Genomic DNA, 23,094 nt, shown 5'->3' with positions numbered 1-23,094 from the left:
TTCTTTCTTCTGGCCCAGAACTGCTTTCTGGTCACAAGTTGGGTCCAGAGATAGATTCATACAACTTGTTAGGCCTCATTCCAGCAGGATTGCTTGGTAGTAGGAAGATTTTAGGAATATAATATAAAAGCAGTAGATCTTTAGGAAGTTGTTGAAGTTATAATTATGTGGGAAACAGAATTTTCAATTGTGGTTTGAGGGCAAAATAAAGAAGACCCATTAGAAAATTGGTTGACTGCTTAGACAGAGTCCCAAGGTTTTATCATACTGCAGTCACCCCAGTCTAGAATCTTATACTTAATTTTATAGGTTCAAGAACTCAGTTTTGGGGGGAGAAATAAACCAAGCCTTGTATGCACATATGAATAATAAAAGAAAAATGAAGAAAAAAAAAAGAACTCAGTTTTGCACAAATACTAGCTAATCCCTATGTCAAGTATAGGCTCAGTCATTCATCTCTGAAGAGATTGATGTATAAAAATCACATCACAAACAGATTATCACATCATTTTCCCAGTATATTCTATTCCTAATAGAGAGAAGGTGAGATAAAATTAATAATCAGAAAGTCACTTGGTGATCACAGACTCAGACCAAAGGTAGGTACAACTAGAAGGTCATTCCATCCAGACCAAAGTGAGACACAAAGAGACATTCCCATACAGAGCAGAGAGCACCTACTCTGGAGCAGATCCAGTGAACACTTGTTGGATGCCTACTATGAACCTAGCACTAGGAACACAGAGATGAAGAAGCCACAGCCCCGCAAGTTGCTCCCTCCCCATCTAGTGAGAACAGCAGATTGACTGCCCATTAGTGTATGTTGGGAAGCTCAGTTGGTAGGAGATCCCATGGCATCCTGTAACACGTGGTTTCTTCCCCCTGAACAGAGCTGTGTGTAGCCACCTGACCCTCATTTCTCTGTATTCCCAGATGACACAGACTTTGGCTATTGTCAAAACCTGCTCATTCTGTTTTTTGACCCTAGTAGATTTCTTAGTCTAAGAGTCACAGATTTTGCATATGTAATGGATACAGATATGTGCCCTTATCAAATGTGATATAAAGTTCCATGATTTAGTGATATGTAAGGGATATCCTGAATTACCTGACATGTATCAATTAGTAAAGTAGGAAATAATTCCATCAAGATTAGTTTTATGAATTTTTTTTCATTCTCTCACACTTTACAGGTGACCATCAATCCCCACGATAACACTCAGATTTGTGTCACTGGAAATGGGATGTTTAAGCTTCTCCGTTTTGCTGAGGGAACCCTAAAGCAAACCAATTTTCAGAGAGGAGAACCCCAAAACTATCTAGCTCATGCCTGGATGGCTGATGACAAGATCATTGTTGGCACTGATACAGGCAAACTCTTTCTCTTTGAATCTGGTGAGCAACGCTGGGAGACAAACATAATGGTCAAGGAGCCCTCTGATGGCTCAAAAATCCTGGAGGTCATACAAGAATCAGAGAGGTAATGGTGCTCTTCTGGACCTCCCCACACACTCACTATACTACCAACGTTATACAGAAATAGCATTCTTCAAAGTATACTCTTAACTGGGTGCCGGTAATTCACACCTGTAATCCCATCTACTTGGGAAACAGATTAGGAAGATCATAGTTTGAGGCCAACCCAGGCAAATAGGTCTCAAGAACCCATCCCCCAAACTAACCAGAGCAGAATGGACTGGTGGTGTAGCTCAAGCGGTAGAGTGCCTAGTTTCAAGTGTGAAGCCCTGAGTTCAAACTCCAGGCCCACCCAAAAAAAAAAAAAACATCACTCATAGCTTTTCTCCCTTAAAAAACAACTGTATTCATTTTTCTCTCCCTTTTTAGTGTTCATCTGTATTCAAGCACAAATTTGACAAATGTAACCATAACCTACATGCAGTTCTTTTTATTTTTATACCTAACCTCATTTTATACACATTTTAGTATGATTAGTCTCCAAAGTTATAGGTTTTTTAAAAAATATGTATTTTCTAAGGGCTGGAGGTGTGGCTCAAGCCATAGAGTGCCTTCTTAGCAAGTGCGAAGTCCAGAGTTAAAACTCCAGTACTGCCAAATATTTATGTGTAGGTGTATGTGTGTTTGTGTGTGTTGTATTTCCTAGTAGCTGGTGGCTGCCTATTGAACCAATCAAATAAATGTCCATTGATCCCTTGCAGGTTTTTTTCCAGGCAGCTTGCTAGGAGCTAGATACACTGGTTCTTAAGGAACTTATAATTTGATAGCAGGCAACAGATCAATGAAATGCAAAGTCCTGGCTGGGAGCTCTCAGCCTCTGTTCACCTCCTCTGTACCTGTCTTCAGAAAGCCCTTGTTACCTACTGATCATCTCTTCCTAGCATTCTTAGCTGCCCTCTAGGAGTCCTTAGCCTATGTCTCCCTAGACTATAAGCTTTTGGGAGCAAGGACAGTGTTAATCTTATTTACCATTGTTTCACAGAGCTGTTAATATAGTATAACTACAAATAAATCTTTATTACATAAATGAGTGAATAAAAATGAAGGATTCAAATCTCAGCTCTGCCACTTACCAGTTGTGTTATCTTAGAGAACTCAACCCCTCTAAACCACTTTTTTCTAAACAAAATGGAAGTCATCATTATGTCACCATTGTTATGGTGACCGCATGGGGTTGTAGAACTACCAAATAAATGTGTAACCTTGCAGTCTTCTCTCTTTGGAGTTTGGATAGCATTCCTAGGTCAGAGGGCAGAATTTGGCTATAGGGGATCAATGGGTGTCATTTCCCACATCCAAGCACATCTCTCTTTCTCCTTCCAAGCATAATTCCGCTCCTTAGGTTTGTCTCTGAAATACTTATGTATTCTTTTCCTTTTCCAGCCTGATTGAATTTCCACAAGCCAGTTCCCCAGTCCCTTCCGTTGAACAGATTGTGGCAGCCACTAACTATCATCAAGTGTCCTTGCCCCAGGTGTTTGCCATTGCTACCTATTCAAAGGGATTTGCCTGCTCTGCTGGGCCAGGAAGAGTTCTGCTGTTTGAGAAGGTGGAAGATAAGGACTTTTACCGGGAGAGCAGGGAAATCCGGGTAAGCGGGGAAAGAAAGGAAGCAGAACTGGGACCTACTGGCATTATTCCTCAGTAGCAGTGCTCTGACAAACACTTGCTGGGGAGGGATGGGACTATAATGCTGACCAGAAATGGTGACAGAAATACCTGGCCTTAGGGAGGACTTAGGATGGGGTATATAGGATTGGGATTTAGAAGTGAGAAGTTCTGGATTTGAATCCTGGGAGAGAACTTGGGCAAATTACATTTCCTCTTTGAACCTTAGTGTTTCCATAATACTTCTTTTATTAGATACATGTTAATATCAATGCCAAGCACACTACCTGACACACAGTAAGCATTTGGTAATGTTTATGGAACAAATGATACAAAGGGTTGCGGAGAGAGGTGTGGCATATCAGGCTGGGTAAGAGTGCAGAAGGCTTCTTGGTGCTTGACAGTACTCTTCAAAGACAGGTCTTAGAACACAGACAATGCTTGATAAGAAGAAACAAATTAGGAACTCCAGATAGAGGGAACAGCTTAAGCAGAGGCACCATGGGGGAAAGCAGATGTATATTTGGAAAATGTTCTGTTCCCAATGGAGAGGGATTGAAGGCACTTGAAGGGAAAAGCGGGGAGCTAAGGCTGTCAAAAATCTCTAATGCTAGCCTGGAGTTGGATGGGGGTGGAAATAATTCAGTAGGCACCCTGCAAAGTTTTTCAGTGGAAAAGGGTTGTGCTTAAGAAAAGCAATCTGCCTGTTACATATAGTGGGGTGATTCTAGAGGCATTGGACACTGAGTGAGTCAGCCTTGGATCTGCCACTTACTGACTGAGTGACTTGAGATGAGTTGTTAGCTTCATTGAGAACATGACATGATAATTGACATGAGGGGTAGTTATTGAAAGGAAAAGATGACAGTCTGTGTAAGTCACTGTGTGCAGTGGTTGGTGCTTGATATTTGAAGAATGGTAGTACTTACTCTGATATTATTAGGAATCAGTTAAGAGGCTTTTTTTGTTATTTTGCCCAAAAGGTAGTGAGGCCTAAGATCAGAGCAGTGGGTAACAGGGGCAAAGGAAGGAAGAGAGCCTTTGTGAAGGTTAAGTCTGAATAGAGATGGGAGGTCAGAGAGAGGGAACACTCAGATTTGACACTGGGCTTTAAAGTTAGATGCCTGAGAAAAAGTGCCAGAGACAGGAAAATTGGGGGAAAGAACAAAAGGGTGGGACTGAGGGAGGGGGAGGCAGAAGTAGTGTGAGTTTACTTTTCACATAAAGCAATTCACTCTTTTGTTTGTTGGTTTATTTATTTAACAAATATTTATTGAGCCATCACTATGTGTCAGGCTCTGTGATGGCAGCTGGGGATAAAGTGGGGAAGTCAACATATGAAGAGCATGCCTTTAGAGCTCAGCAAACAGGCAGAGAAAATATGGGTAGGGTGTCAGATGGAGGATCAACACAAGAAAATAAAGCCAGGAAGAGGAACAGAGGGGTTCTGTTCTAGGGTGTCAGAGAGGGCTCTTTGAGGAAGGTGACATTTGAGCAGAGCAGAGGCCAGAATCAAATGAAGCAATTAAAGGTAGATTTCAGCTTGGGAGGTGATGAGACTGAGCAGGGGCCCCTGGCTTTGGTGATAAGGAGATTTCTGTTTTTCCTGAGGACAGTTTCAAGGAAGGGTGCAGTGGAAGCCAAATTTCAAAGAATTTAAAACTGAGTGCACGGTACTGCATGTTGGCCAGCCTTTCAAAAAGTCTGGTTGTTAATAGAAGATAAGTAGCAGGGAGCATGAAATCTAATTTTATTCTGTCTACTTGGGAACTATTGACTCTCTCGGTGACAATTGGCAGAAGCCATGTGATTCTTCTTTTCTCTGCCCTGTCGCTTACCCCATATGGTGGAAGGGCTACCATATCCCACTGCTGCCTGAAGTTTCCAGTGGTGTGCGTGGTACCAGGTGAGCACACACATTGGGCTTCCAGCAGGTGAGCAAGAGTGGGATTTAGATGAATGTGCATTTTAAGAGGAATCTCAAATTGAAGTGTATGGATCAGTAATTTCCACAAACACTGCTGTCTTGTTATTCAGCCACTAATCACTTAATGTGATTAGTGTGAATGTGTGGTAGTGTTTCAAAGCCATAGAAACAGAGGCATTCAGGTCCTCCATTCTCCATACCTGAGGAGGATGCTGGAAGTATCCTGGTCTGGAAGTCTGTAGGCAAAAATTATCTGTGAGAACACTGAAAGCCCAAGGACATGCTGACAGTGTGGACCATTACTGAGAGCTGTTTTGTGTCTTGGGCAGATTCCAATAGACCCACAGAGCAATGATCCAAGTCAGTCAGACAAACAGGACGTTCTATGCTTGTGCTTCAGCCCCTCAGAGGAAACCCTGATTGCCAGTACCAATAAGAACCAACTCTACAGCATCACCATGTCCCTGACAGAGATCAGCAAGGTGAGTCTTCCCCAACATCACCTCCTTCCAGACTAGGCCTGCATGCCTAGCAGAGGGCAGATTTTCGTCCAAATACATGAGTATGGGTTCATTCACCACCACCACCCCATAACTGAGCAAAAGAAACTATTTTTAAGCTGTCTGGGTAGAAGCACTCTGATACACTTGGGGCATCTGCACTTGCAACAGCCTCTTTGGAGGACACATTGATGTTGTCCTGTTGAATTTAAATCCTACATACCCTTTTATCAGCAATTACACTTCAAGGAATTTAGTCTACTGCTGTATTTGCTCTTTGGAGACAAAGATGTATATGTAGGACTGTTTATTGGTTTTTTTGGTTTTGTTTTGGAATAAGAAAAAAAAGCTGGCATAAATACACTGTAGACATTATGACAAAGAAGCATCGTGAAAGATGAAGCCAACAGTCTACATTGTCACTTTATCAATAAGATATTAAATTTTAAACCCATATGCACCAAATAGCAGGATTCAAAGCACATATAGCAAGATTTGATGAAATAACAAGGAAAATAGCCCATCTACAATCATTGCAGGAGATTTTAACATATCTTTCTCACTAATGTTTTTACAACAGTTTTATCAAGTTAATTCATTGTACAGTTCACCTAATCAAAGTGTACAATGAGGGCTGGCAGAGTGGCTTAAGTGATAGAGCGCCTGCATAGCAAACGTGAAGCCATGAGTTCAAACCCAGTACATCAAAAAAAAAGTGTATAATGCAATAGTTTTTAATGCATTCACAAAGTCGAACAACCAGCACCACAATTAATTTTAGAACACATTCATCACCTCAAAAGAAGCCTATGTTCTTAGCTGTTGTCTCTCTCTCCTCCCACCTTCCCCTCCCTACCTCTAAGCAACCACTAATCTATCTTATGTCTCTGTAATTTTGCTTATTCTGGACACTTCATATCTGAGGAATCATAGAAAATGAAGACTTTTATGACCAGCCTTCTAGACTTAGCATAATGTGTTTAAGGGTCATCTGTGGCATAGCACAGTAAGTACGTCTTAAGTTTTTATGGCAGAGTAATAGCCCTGTTACATGGATATACCACAGTCTGTTTTTCTGTGCATCAGTTTTGGACATTCAGGTTGTCTCCACTTTCTTGGCTGTGATGAATACTGCTGCTGTAAACATTCCTGTGCCAGTTTTATGTGCATCTATGTGGACATTTCTCTTCCTAGTAGTAGAATTGCTGTGTCACATGATAACACATGATAACTCCATGCTTGACCATTTGAGAAACTGCTGGAGTGTTGTCCAAAGTGGCTGCACCACTTCGTAAGCAGCATATGAGGGCTCTGATTCTCCTTATCTGCATCAACACTTGTTGTTATCTCACTTTTTGATTATAACCATCTTAGAAGATGTGAAATGGCATCTCGTGGTTTCAGTTTGTATTTCCCTGATGACTTGACATTGAGCATCTTTTCATGTGCATTTTGCCATTTGTGTATCTTCTTTGAAGAAATGTCTATTCATATCTTTTGCCCATTTTAAAAATTGTGTTGTCTTTTTATTAGTGAGTCATTAGAGTTTTTTATGTGTTATAGATACAAGTCTCTTTTTAGATGTGCAACTGGCAGATATCTTCCCATTCTTCTTTTGAGGGGGTGGTCGAGAGATGGGGTCTTGCTATAGGCTGGCCTCATCCCAAGCTGGCCTCAAACTCTAGATTCTCCTGCCTCCACTCCTAAGTGCTGGGATTACAGGCATGTACCACTTGCACAGCATCTTTTAGCTTTCCTCATAGTGTCCTTTGATGCATGAAAGATTTCAATTTTGATTAAGTCTGACATCTATTTTTCTTTTTGTTGGTTGTCTTTCTGGTGTAATATTTAAAAATCCATTGCCATAGCTGAGGTCATGAAGTTTTACACCTATATTTCTTTTAAGAGTTTTACTGTATTAGTGCTTACATATAGGTCTTTGATCTATTTTGAGTTTATTTGTGTATATGACATGGAGTAAAGGTTCAACTTCATTCTTTTGCATGTGAATATCCAGTTATTCCACCACTAATTGTTGAAAGACTTTTCTTTTTTCATTGAATGACTTAGCACATTTGTCAAAAACTAGTTGACCATGGGTTTATTTCTAGACTTTCATTTCTATTCCATGGATCTATCTGTTCTTCTGCCAGTTCCACACTAGCTTGATTGCTGTTGCTTTTTAGTAAGTTTTGAAGTCAGGAGACGTAAGTCCTCCAACTTTGTTCTTTTCCAAAATTATTTTGGCTATTCTGGGTCCCTTACAATGCCTTTTGAACGTTAGAATCAGCTTGTCAGTTTCTACAAAGAAAAAGTCTAGAATCCTACAAGGACTGCATTGAATCTGTAGATCAATTTGGGGACTATTGCTATCTTAACAATATTAAGTTTTGCAATTCATGAACATGAGATTTTCCTCATTCATTTAATTTCTTTTGATAATGTTTTCAGAGTATAACCTTTGCATTTCTTTTGCTAATTATTCATTTGGACATGGGGTTCTCACTGTTTTATGCAGACTGATTTCAAACTCATGGGCTCAAGGAATCATCTCACCTCAGCCTCCTGAGTTGCTAGAACTACAGATATGCACCACTATGCCCGGCTAATATTTTATTCTTTTTGATGCTATTGTAAGTAGGATTATATTTTATTTTTGAATCATTCATTCCAAGAGTATAAAATGCAGTTAATTTTTGCATACCGGTCTTTATTCTGCAAACTTACTAAACTCACTTGTTAGTGTCAGTAATTTTTTAAGTGGATTCCTTAGGACTTTCCATATGCAAGGTCATGTCTTCTTCCTTTGCCACCTGGATGCCTTTTCTTTATTTTCCTTATCTAATTGCCATGGCTAGAACCCCTAGGACTGTGTGAACTCTCCATGTTAGAAGTGGTGAGTGCAGACATCCTTGTATTGTTCCTGATCTTAGAGGGAAGGAGTGATATTATCTGGAGGTGTTTTGAGGATATCTTTTATCAGACTGAAAAAGTTCCCTGCTATTCCTTGGTTGTTGAGTGTTTTTATCTGAAAGGGTGTTGGATATTTTTCAAATGTTTTTTCTGTGTTTATTGAAATAAGCATGTGGGGGTTTATTCTATTAAATAGGGTATTATATTAATTGATTTTCAGATGTAAACCTCCTTTGCATTTCTAGGAAAAAATCCACTTGGATATGGTATATATGTTGCTAGATTCTGTGTCAAAACTCCCTACTTGCCTGGGTGACAGGTGATTCTGTACCCAGTGCTTGGCTTTGGACCTGTGCTGGCTCTGTTTGGAAACCTGGTGATGACTTCAATTTTTCATCTCAAGCAACTGCATTCTCCAGCCCATTTCTTTGATTGCTTCTTTGACTTGTGCTGACTTCTTGGTGGGAACATCTCTGATGCCCTTTAGCACAGTGAGGTCTGTGGAGAGGTGCTGGTACTTTGGGGAGAGTTAGTGTAAATTACACTCTTGCCTTTATGCATCATTCTATTGTGTTTCTACCATTTGTGCTTTATCTCCGATGATAGTTCCTGTAACTCTCAGTGACCATCTGATCTATCCAGTCAGGGTCACTGTGTCTGTCTCTAATAGATGCACTACCTTCTCCTGGCTCCTTCACACACACTCTCTCTCTCTCTCTCTCTCTCTCTCTCTCTCTCTCTCTCTCTCTCTCTCTCTCTCTCAAACTAATTAATAGAAATAAGCTATGAACTAATAGTAGAAAAAAGGATGTCAAAAATATTGGAGAAAGAAGGAGTAACAGATGGAAAAGAATGAAATAGTCTATGCCTGCCTCCCAACCCAACACACTGCCTCTCTCTCTGAGAGTAAAGAAAGGAATTTCTTATGGACTTAGAAGTTTGTAAGTAGAAGAGGACCAGAATTTGAGAGCAGACCGATCTCAGACTTTGTCTTGGCTTGTACACTAAAAAGTGTACACTTCATTAAATTTCCCAACCCTCACTCCTCATTTAGATGTCTCAGGGCTAATGTCTCTGATGACAGACACCTGGAACACCTGTATGCTCAGTACAATAGGGTTCATTTCAATTTAAAATCATTCACCAACTCTCACTTGCTACTGGTTGTAAAATAACTAGAATAGTTTTCTTGGAAAGAAATTTGACATTAATTATGAAGATGTTTAAAATCATACATACTGTTTTACCCAGTATTCCACTTCTAGAAATGTATCTTAAGGAAGTAATCAGAGAGATACACGAAGAAAGATGTATATGTAAGAATATTTAGTCTAGTGTCATTTCTAAATAACAGAAGTTGGAAATCACTTAAATGTCCCCACAATACAGGAATGGTTAAATTAAATTCTAGGATACTCAAAGAACAAAATAGCTTATTGCCATTAAAATAATGTTTTTAAATGACAGTGCCAGAGGAAAATCTGTGTAACATTAAAACAATTTGCTATAGCCTAATTTCCATGCACACCAGCTAATTAATGCTCCCAGGTACTAATTAGAGCTGAAGTACATAGCCAGCCTTTTGCTCACCCTGCTGGATCTCATTCTGTAATGATTTCTCCAGGGGGAGCCTGCTCACTTTGAGTATCTGATGTACCCATTACACTCAGCATCCATCACTGGTCTGTCCACCTGCATCCGCAAACCCCTCATTGCCACCTGTTCTCTGGATCGATCGGTTCGCATCTGGAATTATGAATCAAAGTAAGGAATGAAAGGCTTTGTTGCTATAGTATGCAGGATTTCAGTTGTTAAATTTGTTTATGCAAATTGTTTTAATTAAAGAGTTTTACAATTTAATTTCTTTAATGCTTTCCATTGGGAAATTCTTTTTTCTTAAAATCAAGTTGGTCAACCTGCATTTTTCTCATTCTTGCCTGAGCTAGTGAATTATTTTGTGGTTTATCAAATGCTTGCTGCTTGCCAGACACTATGCTAGACCTTAGGAACATAGAGGTAATACCCCAATATCTCACCTTCTTACACAAATTCCACTGTCCCTCCAGCTCCTCTCTCCCCTTTCTCCAGATCTGCATTTTGCTTCATGGAACTCTCCAGACTCTTTACCCCTCCTCTTTCTACTCATTACTGCCCCAACCACCTCAACTCCCTAGCAATTGTATATCCTTTGAATAGCTTCCCTGAAAATCTCCAACCTTAGATTGGACACAGACTATTTTCTTTGCTCTTATATACAGCTGTTGGTACTGCTGGGGAAGAACAAAGACAAAAACAAAATAAAACAAATAAACTTGTTCACTACTCATAATTCTTGAAATCTCAGCAGAGCTGCGTCTTCAGTATCCTTAGACAATGTCTTGACCAGTTTTCCTATTGGTCATACTCAGTGCTGGACATTATCTTCAAATAACTAAAATCTAGAAGAGAGGATCCAATAATTATGAGTAATAAAGTATATTAAATGCTGTGATAACAATATATACCAGATACACTGGAGGGTTTGAGTGACTTAGGGACTCAGTTTCTAATTCAATAACTGATTTTTTTCACAGCACTCTGGAATTGTTTAAAGAATACCAAGAAGAGGCGTATACAATCAGCCTTCACCCATCTGGACACTTCATTGTAGTAGGGTTTGCTAATAAGCTCCGCCTTATGAATCTGCTCATTGATGATATACGTTCTTTCAAAGAATACTCTGTCAGAGGATGCAGAGAGGTAAAACCTGTTGCAGAAAAAGTTCCAGTTTCTTGAAAAGCCAGGATTGAAATATCAAGAACTAGCATACACTGGGGAGGTGGGACCAAAGCCTGTCTAACAGAACTATAGTGGCTTCAAAAAAAAAATCTAATACTTCTGCCTCTGAACTCCTAGAGTATAAGGTTCTATCACTGTTTTCCTTATGCCCACCAAACTATTTCACTGAACCTAAAAGCCTGTGAGATCCTACCTGAGATAGGTCTGCTGTATCATCAGGGAGTCTTAACAAATATTGAAGAAGAAAAGTGATCTCAGAATGATAGTCCCAGCTGGGTTTGGGAGAATGGAGAGTGAAAGGAGTCAGGGAAACTAAGCATTAATAGTAAGAGGTAGTAGATGGCCCATCAGATCCCACCCACCCCCAGAGGACTTATAGAAATGAGATACTGATTTCTGGGATCACCTCCCCCCTCTGAACTGGTGCATCTGCAGACACAATGAGGCTCTGTTGTTGAAGCAGTGCAATGACCAGTGGTCATGGCAGGGTCAGCATCTTGGCTGGTATGAGCTACAGGATGGTGACACTGTCTGAAAACATCAGCAAATCTCAATGCTATTACACCTTCACCCACTCCCAGCTTTACATGTGGTTCCCACCTGAACTCTTCCTGGAAAGCAGCTCTTGACTGCAGCCTGTGGTTAGACTGCTCATCTCTCTTGCTTGCTCCCGCTGTGTTTCCCTGTAGTGTGCCTTTAGCAATGGAGGTCACCTGTTTGCTGCAGTCAGTGGAAATGTAATTCACATTTTTACCACTACGAGCTTGGAGAACATCACAAACCTGAAAGGACACACAGGGAAGGTATGTGAGTGAATGGCATCCGGTCACACACACTGCTAGCCAATGGGTACACGTGATCAAAGAATCAATTCCTTTCTTCATGGTGCTCACTACCCACCTGGGGGAAGAAACAATAAAACAAATGCACTGACTGTGAAAGGAAATAATGAAGAGGTAGGCATAATTTAGGTTGGGGTGTTTGCTAAGGCTTAGTCCAGAAGGAGTGAGTAGGAATTAAGCAGACAAAGCTGGTGGTGGTAATCATTGTAGATAAGATACAAAAATCCAGAGATGGGCGATTTCAGGACATTTCAGAGGAGCTGAAGAATCTGTGGGGAACATAGGTATCAGGATAAAGCACGGGGTGAGCTGAGATTGGAGGGGTATACAGGGACACAAATGCATGGAACTTTGTAGGCCTTGTAAGGATTTTTTTTTACTTTATCTTCATTGTTCCTTAAACTCATTGAATACTTCCAAGGAAAGAAATGATATAACCATATTTTCATTTTAAAAGATTACCTCAGTTGCAGAGTGAAGAATATATTGAAGAAGACAAGGATGGAGAAGCTAAGGAGGCTGTTGTGGATGTCTACATGAAAATGATAGTATTTTGGACCATGGTGGTTGTAGCATAGTTAGGCAGAGTTGGATGGATTCAAAAGATGCTTAGAATTAAAAATCAGTAAATCCTGGATTAGATTAAATGTGAGGCATGTAAAAGAAGAAACCAAAGATTAAGAAGGTAAGAAGAAATCAGTAGATGAATTTGGAAAGAAGAGGCAATTGAAAGAGAAGGGCATTCTAGGCAGAAGGATGGAACAGAAGTAAGAAATAGGATGATACTTTGTGGTTTTGATGACTAGAACATTGGGCATGTTTGAGAATTGTTTTTAAAAAGTAAGGGGAGGGAGCTGTAGGGTTTTGTTACCTCATAGAAGCCAGTGTACATCATGCCAAGGAATCGGACTTTAGAAGGTAGGTGAGGACAAACAACTGAAAGATAAAAGAAAGGAAGTCATGAGACTAGAAAGGTAGTTCTCTGAACAGTATTGAAGATGATTAGAGGGAAGGAAGCTGGAGAGTGAGAGTTAAAGTGATTAGGGACTAAAAACATGACTTTAATAGAGGAGACAGAGAAAACAAAGATATGAAGTTCCATGTTGGACATGTTATGTTTGATGTGCCCAAGAAGTATATATGTATGTGCAGAGATCAGGAAAGAAGTCAATACTAAAAATGTCCTGAGTTCAATCCCCAGCACCAAAAAAAAAAAAAAAAGAAAAAGAAAAAGAAAACCTATATCCAGCAAACTGGAAAATCAAGAAGAAATAGATAAATTTCTTGATACATATGACTCACCACAATTAAACCAAGAGGACATAAATAGCTTAAACAGATCTATAACAAGCAATGAAACTCATTACTTGTTATAAAGAACCTCCCAACAAAGAAAAGCCCAGGCCCAGGAGGATTCACTGCTGAATTCTACCAGACCTATAAAGAACTAACGCCAATGTGCCTCAAACTAGTCCATAAAATACAAAGAGAAGAAATACTACCAAACTCATTCTACAAAGCCAGGATTACCCTAATACCAAAACCAGGTAAAGACACATCAAAAAAAGAAAGTTATAGACCAATATCCGTGATAAACATAGACACAAAAATTCTCAATAAAATATTTGCTAACTATATCCAACAACACATTAAAAAGATCATACACCATGATCAACTAGGTTTCATCCTAAGGATGCAAGGATATGTTGTGCACATGTGAATCAATAAATATAACACAACTCATAACCAGAACCAAGGACAAAAACTACATCATCATTTCAATAGATGCAGAAAAAAGCCTTCAACAAAATTCAACATCCTTTCATGATAAAAAGCTTTGAAGAAACTAGGAATAGAAGGCACGTACCTCAACACTATAAAGGCTACATATGACAGACCCATAGCCAATATCAGACTAAATGGAGAAAAGCTGAAACCATTTCCTCTAAAATTAGAAATGAGACAAGTTTGTCCACTCTACCTGCTCTTATTCAATACAGTACTGAAATTCCCAGTCAGAGCAATAAGACAAGAAAGGGATTCATATAGGGAAGGAAGCAGCCAAATTATCCTTATTTGCAGATGATATAATATATCCTGAAAGACCCTACAAATGCCACCAAAAAAACTCTTAGATCTCATAGCACATTCAGCAAAGTAGCAGGATACAAAATCAATACACAAACCAATAGCATTTCTATACACCAACAATTAACAGACTGAGAAAGAAATCAGGAAAACAATACCACTCACAATAGCATCAAAAATTAAAATACCCAGGAATAAATTTAACAGAGGACATTAGAAGATGGAAGGACATCCCATGTTCATAGATGGGCAGAATCAATATTGTGAAAATGACTATACTATCAAAAGCAACCTATATGTTCAATGCAATCCCTATCAAAATTCCAATGATATTCTTCACAGAGATAGAAAATCAATCCTAAAGTTCATATGGAAGCACAAAACACCTCAAATAACCAAAGCAAAGCAAAGAGAGCAATGCTGAAGGTATCACAATACCTGACTTCAAACTATACTACAGCACCATAGTAATAAAAACAGCATGGCACAAAAACAGTCATGAAGACCAGTGGGTCAGAATAGAAGACCCAGACATAAACCCACACAGCTACAAATTTTGATTTTCGACAAAAGAGCCCAAAACATGCTTTGAAGAAAAGATAGCCTCTTCAAATGATGCTGGAAAAACTAGATCAAATGAAGATTGAAATTAGATCCTAGTCTCTCACCTTGTACTCATACTAATTCACAATGGATCAAAGATCTTAATGTAAGAACTGAAACTGTGAAACTACTACAGGAAAGCATACAGAAAACACTGGAACATTTAGGTAACCTCCTGAATAAGAACTCCAGTCTACAGACATACCACCCTGAATGTGCCTGATCTTGTCTGAATAGAACTCCAATAGCTCAGCAATTAAGAGAAAAGATTGAGAAATGGGACCTCATGAAACTAAAAAGCTTCTGAACAGCAAAGGATATAGTTGCTAGACTGAAGAGATAGCCTGTGGAATGGGAGAAAATTTTTGCCGGCACTACATGTGGGAAGGGATATTAATAACCAGAATATACAAGGAGCTAAAAAAAAAAAAACCTAACCCCACAAAAAATCAATTACCCATTGAATAAGTGGGCAAATGAACTAAGCAGACAATTCTCAAAAGAAGAAATACAAAAGGTCAATAAATATATGAAGAAACACTCAATATCCTTGGCCATAAAGGAAATACAAATCAAAATGACATTGAGATTTCACCTCACTCTGTAAGAATGATTATCATCAATAACATAAACAACAACAAATGCTGGTGTGGGTGCAGGGAAAAAGGAATCCTTATTTACTGTTGGTGGGAATGTAAATTAGTGCAACTGCTATGGAAAGCACTATGGAGGTTCCTCAGAAAACTAAAAATATCCCTACCGTATGATCCAGTGATACCTCTCCTGGGCATATACCTGAAGGTCTATAAGTCAGAATAGAGCCACCTGCACACCCATGCTTATTGCAGCACTATGCACAATAGATAATCTTTAGTAACAGCCCAGATTCCCCTATGACTGATGAACATATTAAGAAAATGTGTATATGTACACAATGGGTAGTACTCAGCCATAAAGAATGAAATAATGTTGTATGTAGGTAAATGAATGGAACTGGAGAGCATATGTTAAGCAAAATAAACCAGGCTCAGAAGGACAAAGGTGGTACGTTTTCCCTCATATGTAGAAGCTAGACCTAAAAGATAATTATATACATAAATACATATGTGATCTTTTATACTACATATACATATATGTGTGTGAACAGAGAGAGAGAGAGAAAGAGAGAATATGATTATAATAGTAGGTCTGTCCAAGGAGACTATAGGGAGGCAAGAGAGGAAAAGAGAATGATAGAGAGTGAATAATATTAAAACACGTTGTATATGTGTATGAAGATAATACAATGAAATGTACTGAAAGCTGTTGAATAATAGGGGAGCAGGGCGATAGAGAAAGAATAAGTAATAGAGGGGTTGATCCGATTAAAGTATATATACACGTGTGAAATACCAAGGCAAAACCCCCTTTAAACACACACTTTACAAAATGAAAGACAGGAAGATAAAACAGGTCCTGTCTGGGGGAGGGTATGAGTGGGAGGGGGAGGGTAAATGGAGAGAGTAAAGGAGGGTGAATATAGCCAATGTAAAATAGAACAATGAAACCTGTTGAAACTGTTCTAAGGGGCTGGGGAAAAGGAATGGAAGAATGATGGAAGGGATGAATCTAATTAAGATACATTGTAAGTACATATGTAAATGTCACAATGAAACCTCCCATACAGCTTAGGTATGCTAATATAAAAGAAAAAATAGAAAAAAGCAAAAACAACTTTAAAATACTTCAAATATTATCTGAGTTCTCTCTCATGAAATACAGAAACTTTACTTGTACATAGGTCCATCCAGTTCTGCCCTTCGTTGTGTTATCAGAATTCACATTATTTAAGTTACAAACCCAACAATACATTGTGTTAATTATTACATTATATAACCTCATATGTCTTTTAAAGAAGCTGAGAAAACTGAGAGCAAGTATATATTTGTAAGGTTTTTTTATATGAACCTTCTTAATGCAGGTGCTTTTTATAGTTTAGAGTTTATTCTTTAGCATAATACGCAGTTATACTGTCTCTTGTTTTGTTTTATTTTAGCAGCACTAGTATTTGAACTCAGGGCCTTACACTTGCTAGGCAGGCTCTCCACCACTTGAGTCACTCCACCAGCTCTCTGTCTCTTGATCACTTACAAAATTACCTGTTTTGTTTTGTTTGATTTGAACTCATATCAAACAAAAGAGACTTCCTGCTTTCACCCTAAAGGACTTCCTTTAGTATTTCTCCAAAGTAGGTCTACAAGCAATTAATTTTATCAGTTTTTGTTTCTCTGACATTATCTTTATTTTCCCTTCATGTTTAAAATATAGAAATACAGCTTTTCTAGACACAGATTTTTTCACTTTCAATACTTTCCCTGTTTCCCACTGCCTTCTGGCTGTCTTTGTTTCTGATGAGAAGTCAGATGTTAATCTTACTGGGGTTCACTTGTATGTGATGAATTGTTTTTCTCTAAGATTTTCTTTGGCTTTCAATATTTTATCTGTGGTGTATCTGGATGTAGATTTCTATGCATTCTACTTGGGGTGTATTGCATTTCTTAATGTATAGCTTAATGTTTTTCAACAAATTTGGGGTATTCTTAGCATTAAATAATTATTTGTGTAGTTTTTCTGGCTCTTTCCTTTTTCTCTTTGTCTGGTATTCCCATTATACCTATGTTGATAAATTTAATGGCTTCCCACGTTTCTCTGGGTCTGTGTTAAGTTTTCTGAAATTTTTTATCTTCAAGTTCACTAGCTCAAATCTACTGTTGAGCCCCTTTGGGGAATTTTTCATTTTGGTTATAGTACTTTTCAACTCCAGAATTTCCATTAGATTTTTTACAAAATTTGTCTCCTTATTGATATTTTCTACTTGATGAGTCTTATAATCATGCCTTCTCTTAATTACTTAAGCATTGTTTCTTTTAGTTCACTTACCATATTTATATTAGCTGCTTTGAAACCTTTGTCTGCAAAGTCCACACCATCTGGCCCCTGCAGAGACAGTTTCTTTTCCTTGTTATCTTTTTTTTTTTTTTTGTCCTTTCTTTTTCTTTTTGGTCATACTCTCTGTTGAGATTTTTTGTTTTTGTTTGTTGTTGCAGGTTACATAATTTTTTATTGACTGAATGTTTTAGGTAATATATTGTAGCAATAGTGGCTCCAGTGAGTTGGTGATGGTTAGTCATGTAGTTATATAGTCAGTTATTTGTTTAATGATTTGGCTGAACTAATTCTGTGAAGTCTTTTTCCCCTGTAGTGTTCAGTGTCTGATATCCTTGCTTAGATTTTTTTTTTAAGCCTGGCTGCCTAGAGTTTGTCTCTGGGTGGCCTAAGGTGCTTATTAGACTTTTCCCTTTAGTGTTGGATTTGCATGAGACTTAGAAGCTGCTCTCACAGTTCAAGGAGTTTATGCTTATGCTCCATGTTCAGCAGAGATTGATAGTTTGGATGAGCCTCTCTGATTCTACCTGAGAGATACAGCATTAGTCAGGTACACTAATGCAGATAGACTTCTATCTGCAGGAATGAGTGATTTGATTTTTAACCCGAGGAGATGCCCCTTAGTTGAAGGAGCTTATTGTTCCATGCTTGGTCAGCTGATGTGTAATCTCCTTGTGCCAGTGAGGTTTCCACCCAAGTCAATGGGTCTTCAAGTAGCTTCGGAGATGCTGTCATGTTTTCCCACATCCTGTCTGATTGCTGCTGTGTGGGTACAACCTGCCACATGCACACAGCCTTCCAGCTCCCAGAAGCTTGAATGATTGCTTTGATCATTTTTACCAGTTAACTTACTTCACTGGGGAGGTCATCTGATGCCCTCACTCTGGCATTCTGGAAGTCCATTCTCTTTGAGCTGTGCTTGCAACTTGCTGTGAATATTTATTTCAAAATTTAAAAGTTTTCAAAAAGATAGCAATAATTGGTTACAATATTTAATATGATTCAGTCTTTACATTCATAAAGTGAAAACATGAGATCATTTTGTTTTCCGTATTTTGCAAGCATCTTAGAAAACAGAATGTTAACATTTCCAAGAAGCCATGTTTTGAGCTTGGAGACAGGCACAGTAAGGGTCATTCTCCTTCAGTCTAGGGGGCTCTTGAACATTCATTCCTTTCCTATGTTTAGGTGTGAATAACTCTTACCTGGCTATGTCTTCATCCTCTGTAGATTCGTTCAGTTGTGTGGAATGCAGATGACAGCAAACTGATTTCTGCTGGCACAGATGGTGCTGTGTACGAGTGGAATCTGTCCACAGGAAAGAGAGAGACAGAATGTGTGCTCAAGTCCTGCAGCTACAACTCTGTTACCATCTCCCCTGATGCCAAAATTATCTTTGCTGTTGGATCAGACCAGACCCTCAAGGAGATTGCAGATTCTTCAGTGAGTCTATAAGTGCCCTGCCTCTGGGCTGCTGCTTGGATCTGCAGAGCACAGTTTCCCATGCTTACAGCAGAAAATATGCAAAGAGGGGCCTCTTCTTCATGGCATAACATCTGGCTACTCTTCCTGTTGCATCAGCTCAGTTCTCCTCATTTCCTGAACTAACTGCCCAGTGCCTTTCTGCCTGGATTAAACTGTGGGGCCCCTTTCTCTTTCCATTTTATTTGCCATCTGTAACTTCTCTCCTGCCTTTCAGGGATAGAGGTCAACAGCATCTCTAAACTGCACTCTTGCCCTTGATTTGCACATAGCTGGAGTAAAAACACAACTATAGTTAGTTGGACTTGTCAGTGGATCCTTTCAAAATCTCTAGCCTCTGAAATTTTAGAATTACTACATTTGGCTCTGCATAGTTAAGAGAAGAGTTCAGCAAGGACACTTCATAAAAATGTGGCTTGTGTCCTTCTCCAGAATCCCTGCAACAGCTGATCTCTGGCTTCTCTAGATTTCCTTAGCTCCTTTCATGGACTGGTGCCTGGGGAAGCTCACGGCTACCACAGCAACAAATGGCCTGAGGCAGGTTCCCCATGGTTAGAACACAACTTAGAGCATGGTAACTCTCCTCAGACCCGCCAGGAAGCCAGATCCTAATTCCCTAGTAGCTTTTACAAAGCTGGGCCAGAATAATGTTCCTTTAGGGAAGGACTTTGTTTTACTCCTGACATCCCTCCTAACTGGCACACTGCCTGACCCACAACCTTCAGTAAATGTGTGCGTGGGTGGCTGAATGAGTGCATTCATGAGTGAAGGAATGAATGAGTTCCCTGGTAGTAGAGTTTTGTTTATATAGTAAACACTAATAAATGTTTCTGAGTAAATTCATGATCAGCCTTCCCATTCTCACTTTGAGATGCATGGCAGCTTATCAGTCAAGAATTGTATCTAGATACTGACACTCAACAGGTTTAGGGGTTGAAGCAAGTTACTTTCCATCTTTGTAGCTCACCTGTCTCCTCATCTTTAAGACTGACATAACTATAATGTCACGTGAAGGTTCTTGTGAAGACTGAATGAGTTGCAATAGGTAATGGGTATAGAACAGTGTTTCACATAACATAGTAAATGCTATATAAAGATTTCTAGTCATTAGTATTATTCCTAATTCCTACAACTAGTTTTTGTCCATCAAGCAACTAAGAATTACTTAGTTTGTGTCTTTTATGGTATGTCGAATACTATAAGGAATAGAAAAAACACGGATTAAAATATAGACTCCTAAGGATTCTGTTGAGGGAGAGGAAGCAAACGATGTCAGGACTGTAACTCAGACATAGCTCAGATCCTCAACCTGAATGGAGCTGTCTGTGTTCCAGGTCCTTCGAGAGATGCCAGCATTTGATGTCATCTACACAGCGATTGTTATCTCACATTCTGGGCGCATGATGTTTGTGGGCACCTCCGTGGGAACCATTCGTGCCATGAAGTACCCTCTGCCTGTGCAGAAAGAATTCAATGAGTATCAGGCTCATGCTGGTCCCATCACCAAGGTGAGAGGCACTCTCCCCTCAAGAGACCAGTCCATAGGTCCTGCCTGACATACGTTTTCATCCCTCCAACCTCTTAGTGTCTTTTCTCGCTCCTTGTTTATTCATCTACCAACCACTCATCAAGAATCTGTTGACTTTTAGTACCCTTTGTTTAAACTACTTCTAGAAATTTATCCTAGGAAGTAACCAAAGATACATCCAAAGATGTATGTAGAAGGTTGTTCACCACAATATTATGCCAAAAAGGAGTCATAGCCCAAGAAATTAACCCCTACCACTCCCTGAGGATGTAAAAGAAAAGAAAATAAGCACACATTTGTAAATTGTCCTCACGTTCCCTCTTCTCATAAAGTAGTATCTATGTTCAGTAACTAAAATGTGAAAACATTTCAAGTGTCCATTGACAGATGAAGAATAAATAAGATGTGGTATGTACATACAGTGGAATAGTGTTCAGTCTTACGAAAAGAAGGAAATTCTGAAATACACTACAACATGGGTGAACTTTGAGAACATTATGCTAAATGAAAGAAGCCAATCATAAAAAGGCAAATACATTGTAATTCCACTTTTACAAGATGCTGAAGAACTCAAAAATCACAGAGCAGAAAGTAGAACTACAGTTGCCATGTGCTGGGGAGGGAGTAATGGCAATTATTGTTTAATATGGGTAGAAAGCTTTGGCTTTATAAGACAAAGAGTTATGGAAGATGAATGGTGATGATGGTTATACAACATTACAAATTCATTTAATAACACTGAACTGCACACCAAAAGTGGTTAAGATGGTAAATTTTGCATTATATATATTTTGTCACAAGAATAATTCTCTAGCATGAAAAATGGTTGCCATGGAATCATAGCAAATAGCAAAATAAAGATTATTCATAGTAAAAAAAAATGTCATGTCTGTGTTTACACAGAAAAACGGGCACTATGAAAATGTATGTCTCCTCTCCATCACCATCCCCCTTTTCTTGTTTCAGATTGAATGACAGACACCTGAGGTTTTTAATTATGTTCCAGACTATCTTGGCTTACCTGTTGGCACTACCCTTATCAAGATAAGATTCTTCATTATAAAATGAAATATTCCTCTACTAAGCCTGAGCCTTAGGTTCAAAATAAATTACTGCAATATATTCCCTGTCTTCCCTTCAGAGCTATCTTATAGGTTTCGTGAATAAGAGCACGTTTATTATAGAAGCAATGCATGTTTAGTTTAGGAGTGAAAATCCTCTTAGAGGCATTAGCATTGATATTCTGATACATTTCCACACACCCTTTCATATATATCATATGTTTTTGAATAAAATTAACATCATACTATATGGCCACTTTTTGTGACCTGCTTCATAAAAATTTAACAGAATTGTTAAGACTTGTTCCATATAATTAAATATTCCTCAAAAGCATGATTTTAGTAGCTAACTATCCTCTCATATGGTGGAACATAGCTTATTAATTCTTCTCTTCCAACTGGGCATTTAAATTATCTTATGAGCTGTAATAGATGAGTTTGCACATTTGCTTATGCATCTCTGATTATTTCCTAAGTTAAATTCCTGAACAGACATGGAACTCTCAAATGAAAGAGCACTACCATTTTTTAAGCTTTTGGCAATGGTAATGATTGTGAGAAGACATTTTTCATAGTTAGCTCTTTCGTCTTAACTTTTTATTATTCTGAAATAATTAAGGTCACAGGAAATTTTAAAGATAGCACAGAGTTCCTTTCACCCAGTTTCCTCCAATAATTACATCTTATTTAACTCTACTACAATAGTAAACCAGGAAACTGACATCGTTATGCTGCATGTGTGTAAACCAGTCATCTTATCACATGCATAGTTTGTTTGTGTGACCACCACCGCAATCAGGATACAGACCCATTCCATCACTACCAAGGCCCACATCATGATGTCCTTTATAGTCACACCTGCCCACTAACCATCCAGGAGCCCTTGCCAGCATTCATTTGTTCTCCCTCTTTGTAATGTTGTCGTTTTGAGATTTTTATGTAAGTGGAGTCATGTAGTATGTGACCATCTGAGGGAGGCTTTTCTCACCGGGTGTAATTTTCCTCACGTCTATCCAAGTTGTTTGGCTTATTCATAGTCTGTTCCTCTTACTGCTGAGTAGTTTCCCACAGTATTCCATGGTAAACAAATCGCATGTTGTTTAGCCACCTACCTATTGTAGAGTATTTTGGTTTTCCCAGTTTTTGGCTATTACAAATAAAGCCGCTACGAACAATCATGTACAGGTTTTCACTTGGATGAAATTTTGCATTTCTCTGGGACAAGTGCCTAGGAGTACAGTTGCTGAATCATATGGTAAGAAAATGTTCTGTTTTCTAAGAAATTGCCAAGCTATTCTCCAGAGTGGCTGACCTATGTTACATTTCCACCAGCAATGTGTGAGAGACCCAGTTTCTCTAATCA

The 23,094-nt window shown here is 38.8% G+C and overlaps 1 protein-coding gene across 2 annotated transcripts in view; it reads left to right on the top strand.

Annotated features, from left to right (window-relative positions):
* The window catches only part of Cfap57 (cilia and flagella associated protein 57), a 74,108-nt gene that overhangs the window by 7,774 nt on the left and 43,240 nt on the right, over positions 1 to 23,094 (top strand). For both annotated transcript variants that reach the window (XM_074080409.1, XM_074080410.1), the window contains exons 4-11: positions 1,194 to 1,480; positions 2,860 to 3,067; positions 5,341 to 5,493; positions 10,049 to 10,188; positions 10,998 to 11,163; positions 11,892 to 12,005; positions 18,891 to 19,103; positions 20,477 to 20,650. In XM_074080409.1, the coding sequence (XP_073936510.1) occupies positions 1,194 to 1,480; positions 2,860 to 3,067; positions 5,341 to 5,493; positions 10,049 to 10,188; positions 10,998 to 11,163; positions 11,892 to 12,005; positions 18,891 to 19,103; positions 20,477 to 20,650 (1,455 nt within the window). The remainder of the gene's footprint in view (positions 1 to 1,193; positions 1,481 to 2,859; positions 3,068 to 5,340; positions 5,494 to 10,048; positions 10,189 to 10,997; positions 11,164 to 11,891; positions 12,006 to 18,890; positions 19,104 to 20,476; positions 20,651 to 23,094) is intronic.

The sequence above is a fragment of the Castor canadensis genome, chromosome 7 (genome assembly GCF_047511655.1).
Source record: "Castor canadensis chromosome 7, mCasCan1.hap1v2, whole genome shotgun sequence".
NCBI classification, from domain to species: Eukaryota; Metazoa; Chordata; class Mammalia; order Rodentia; family Castoridae; genus Castor; species Castor canadensis.
This window is presented reverse-complemented; position numbering and strand designations above follow the sequence as displayed.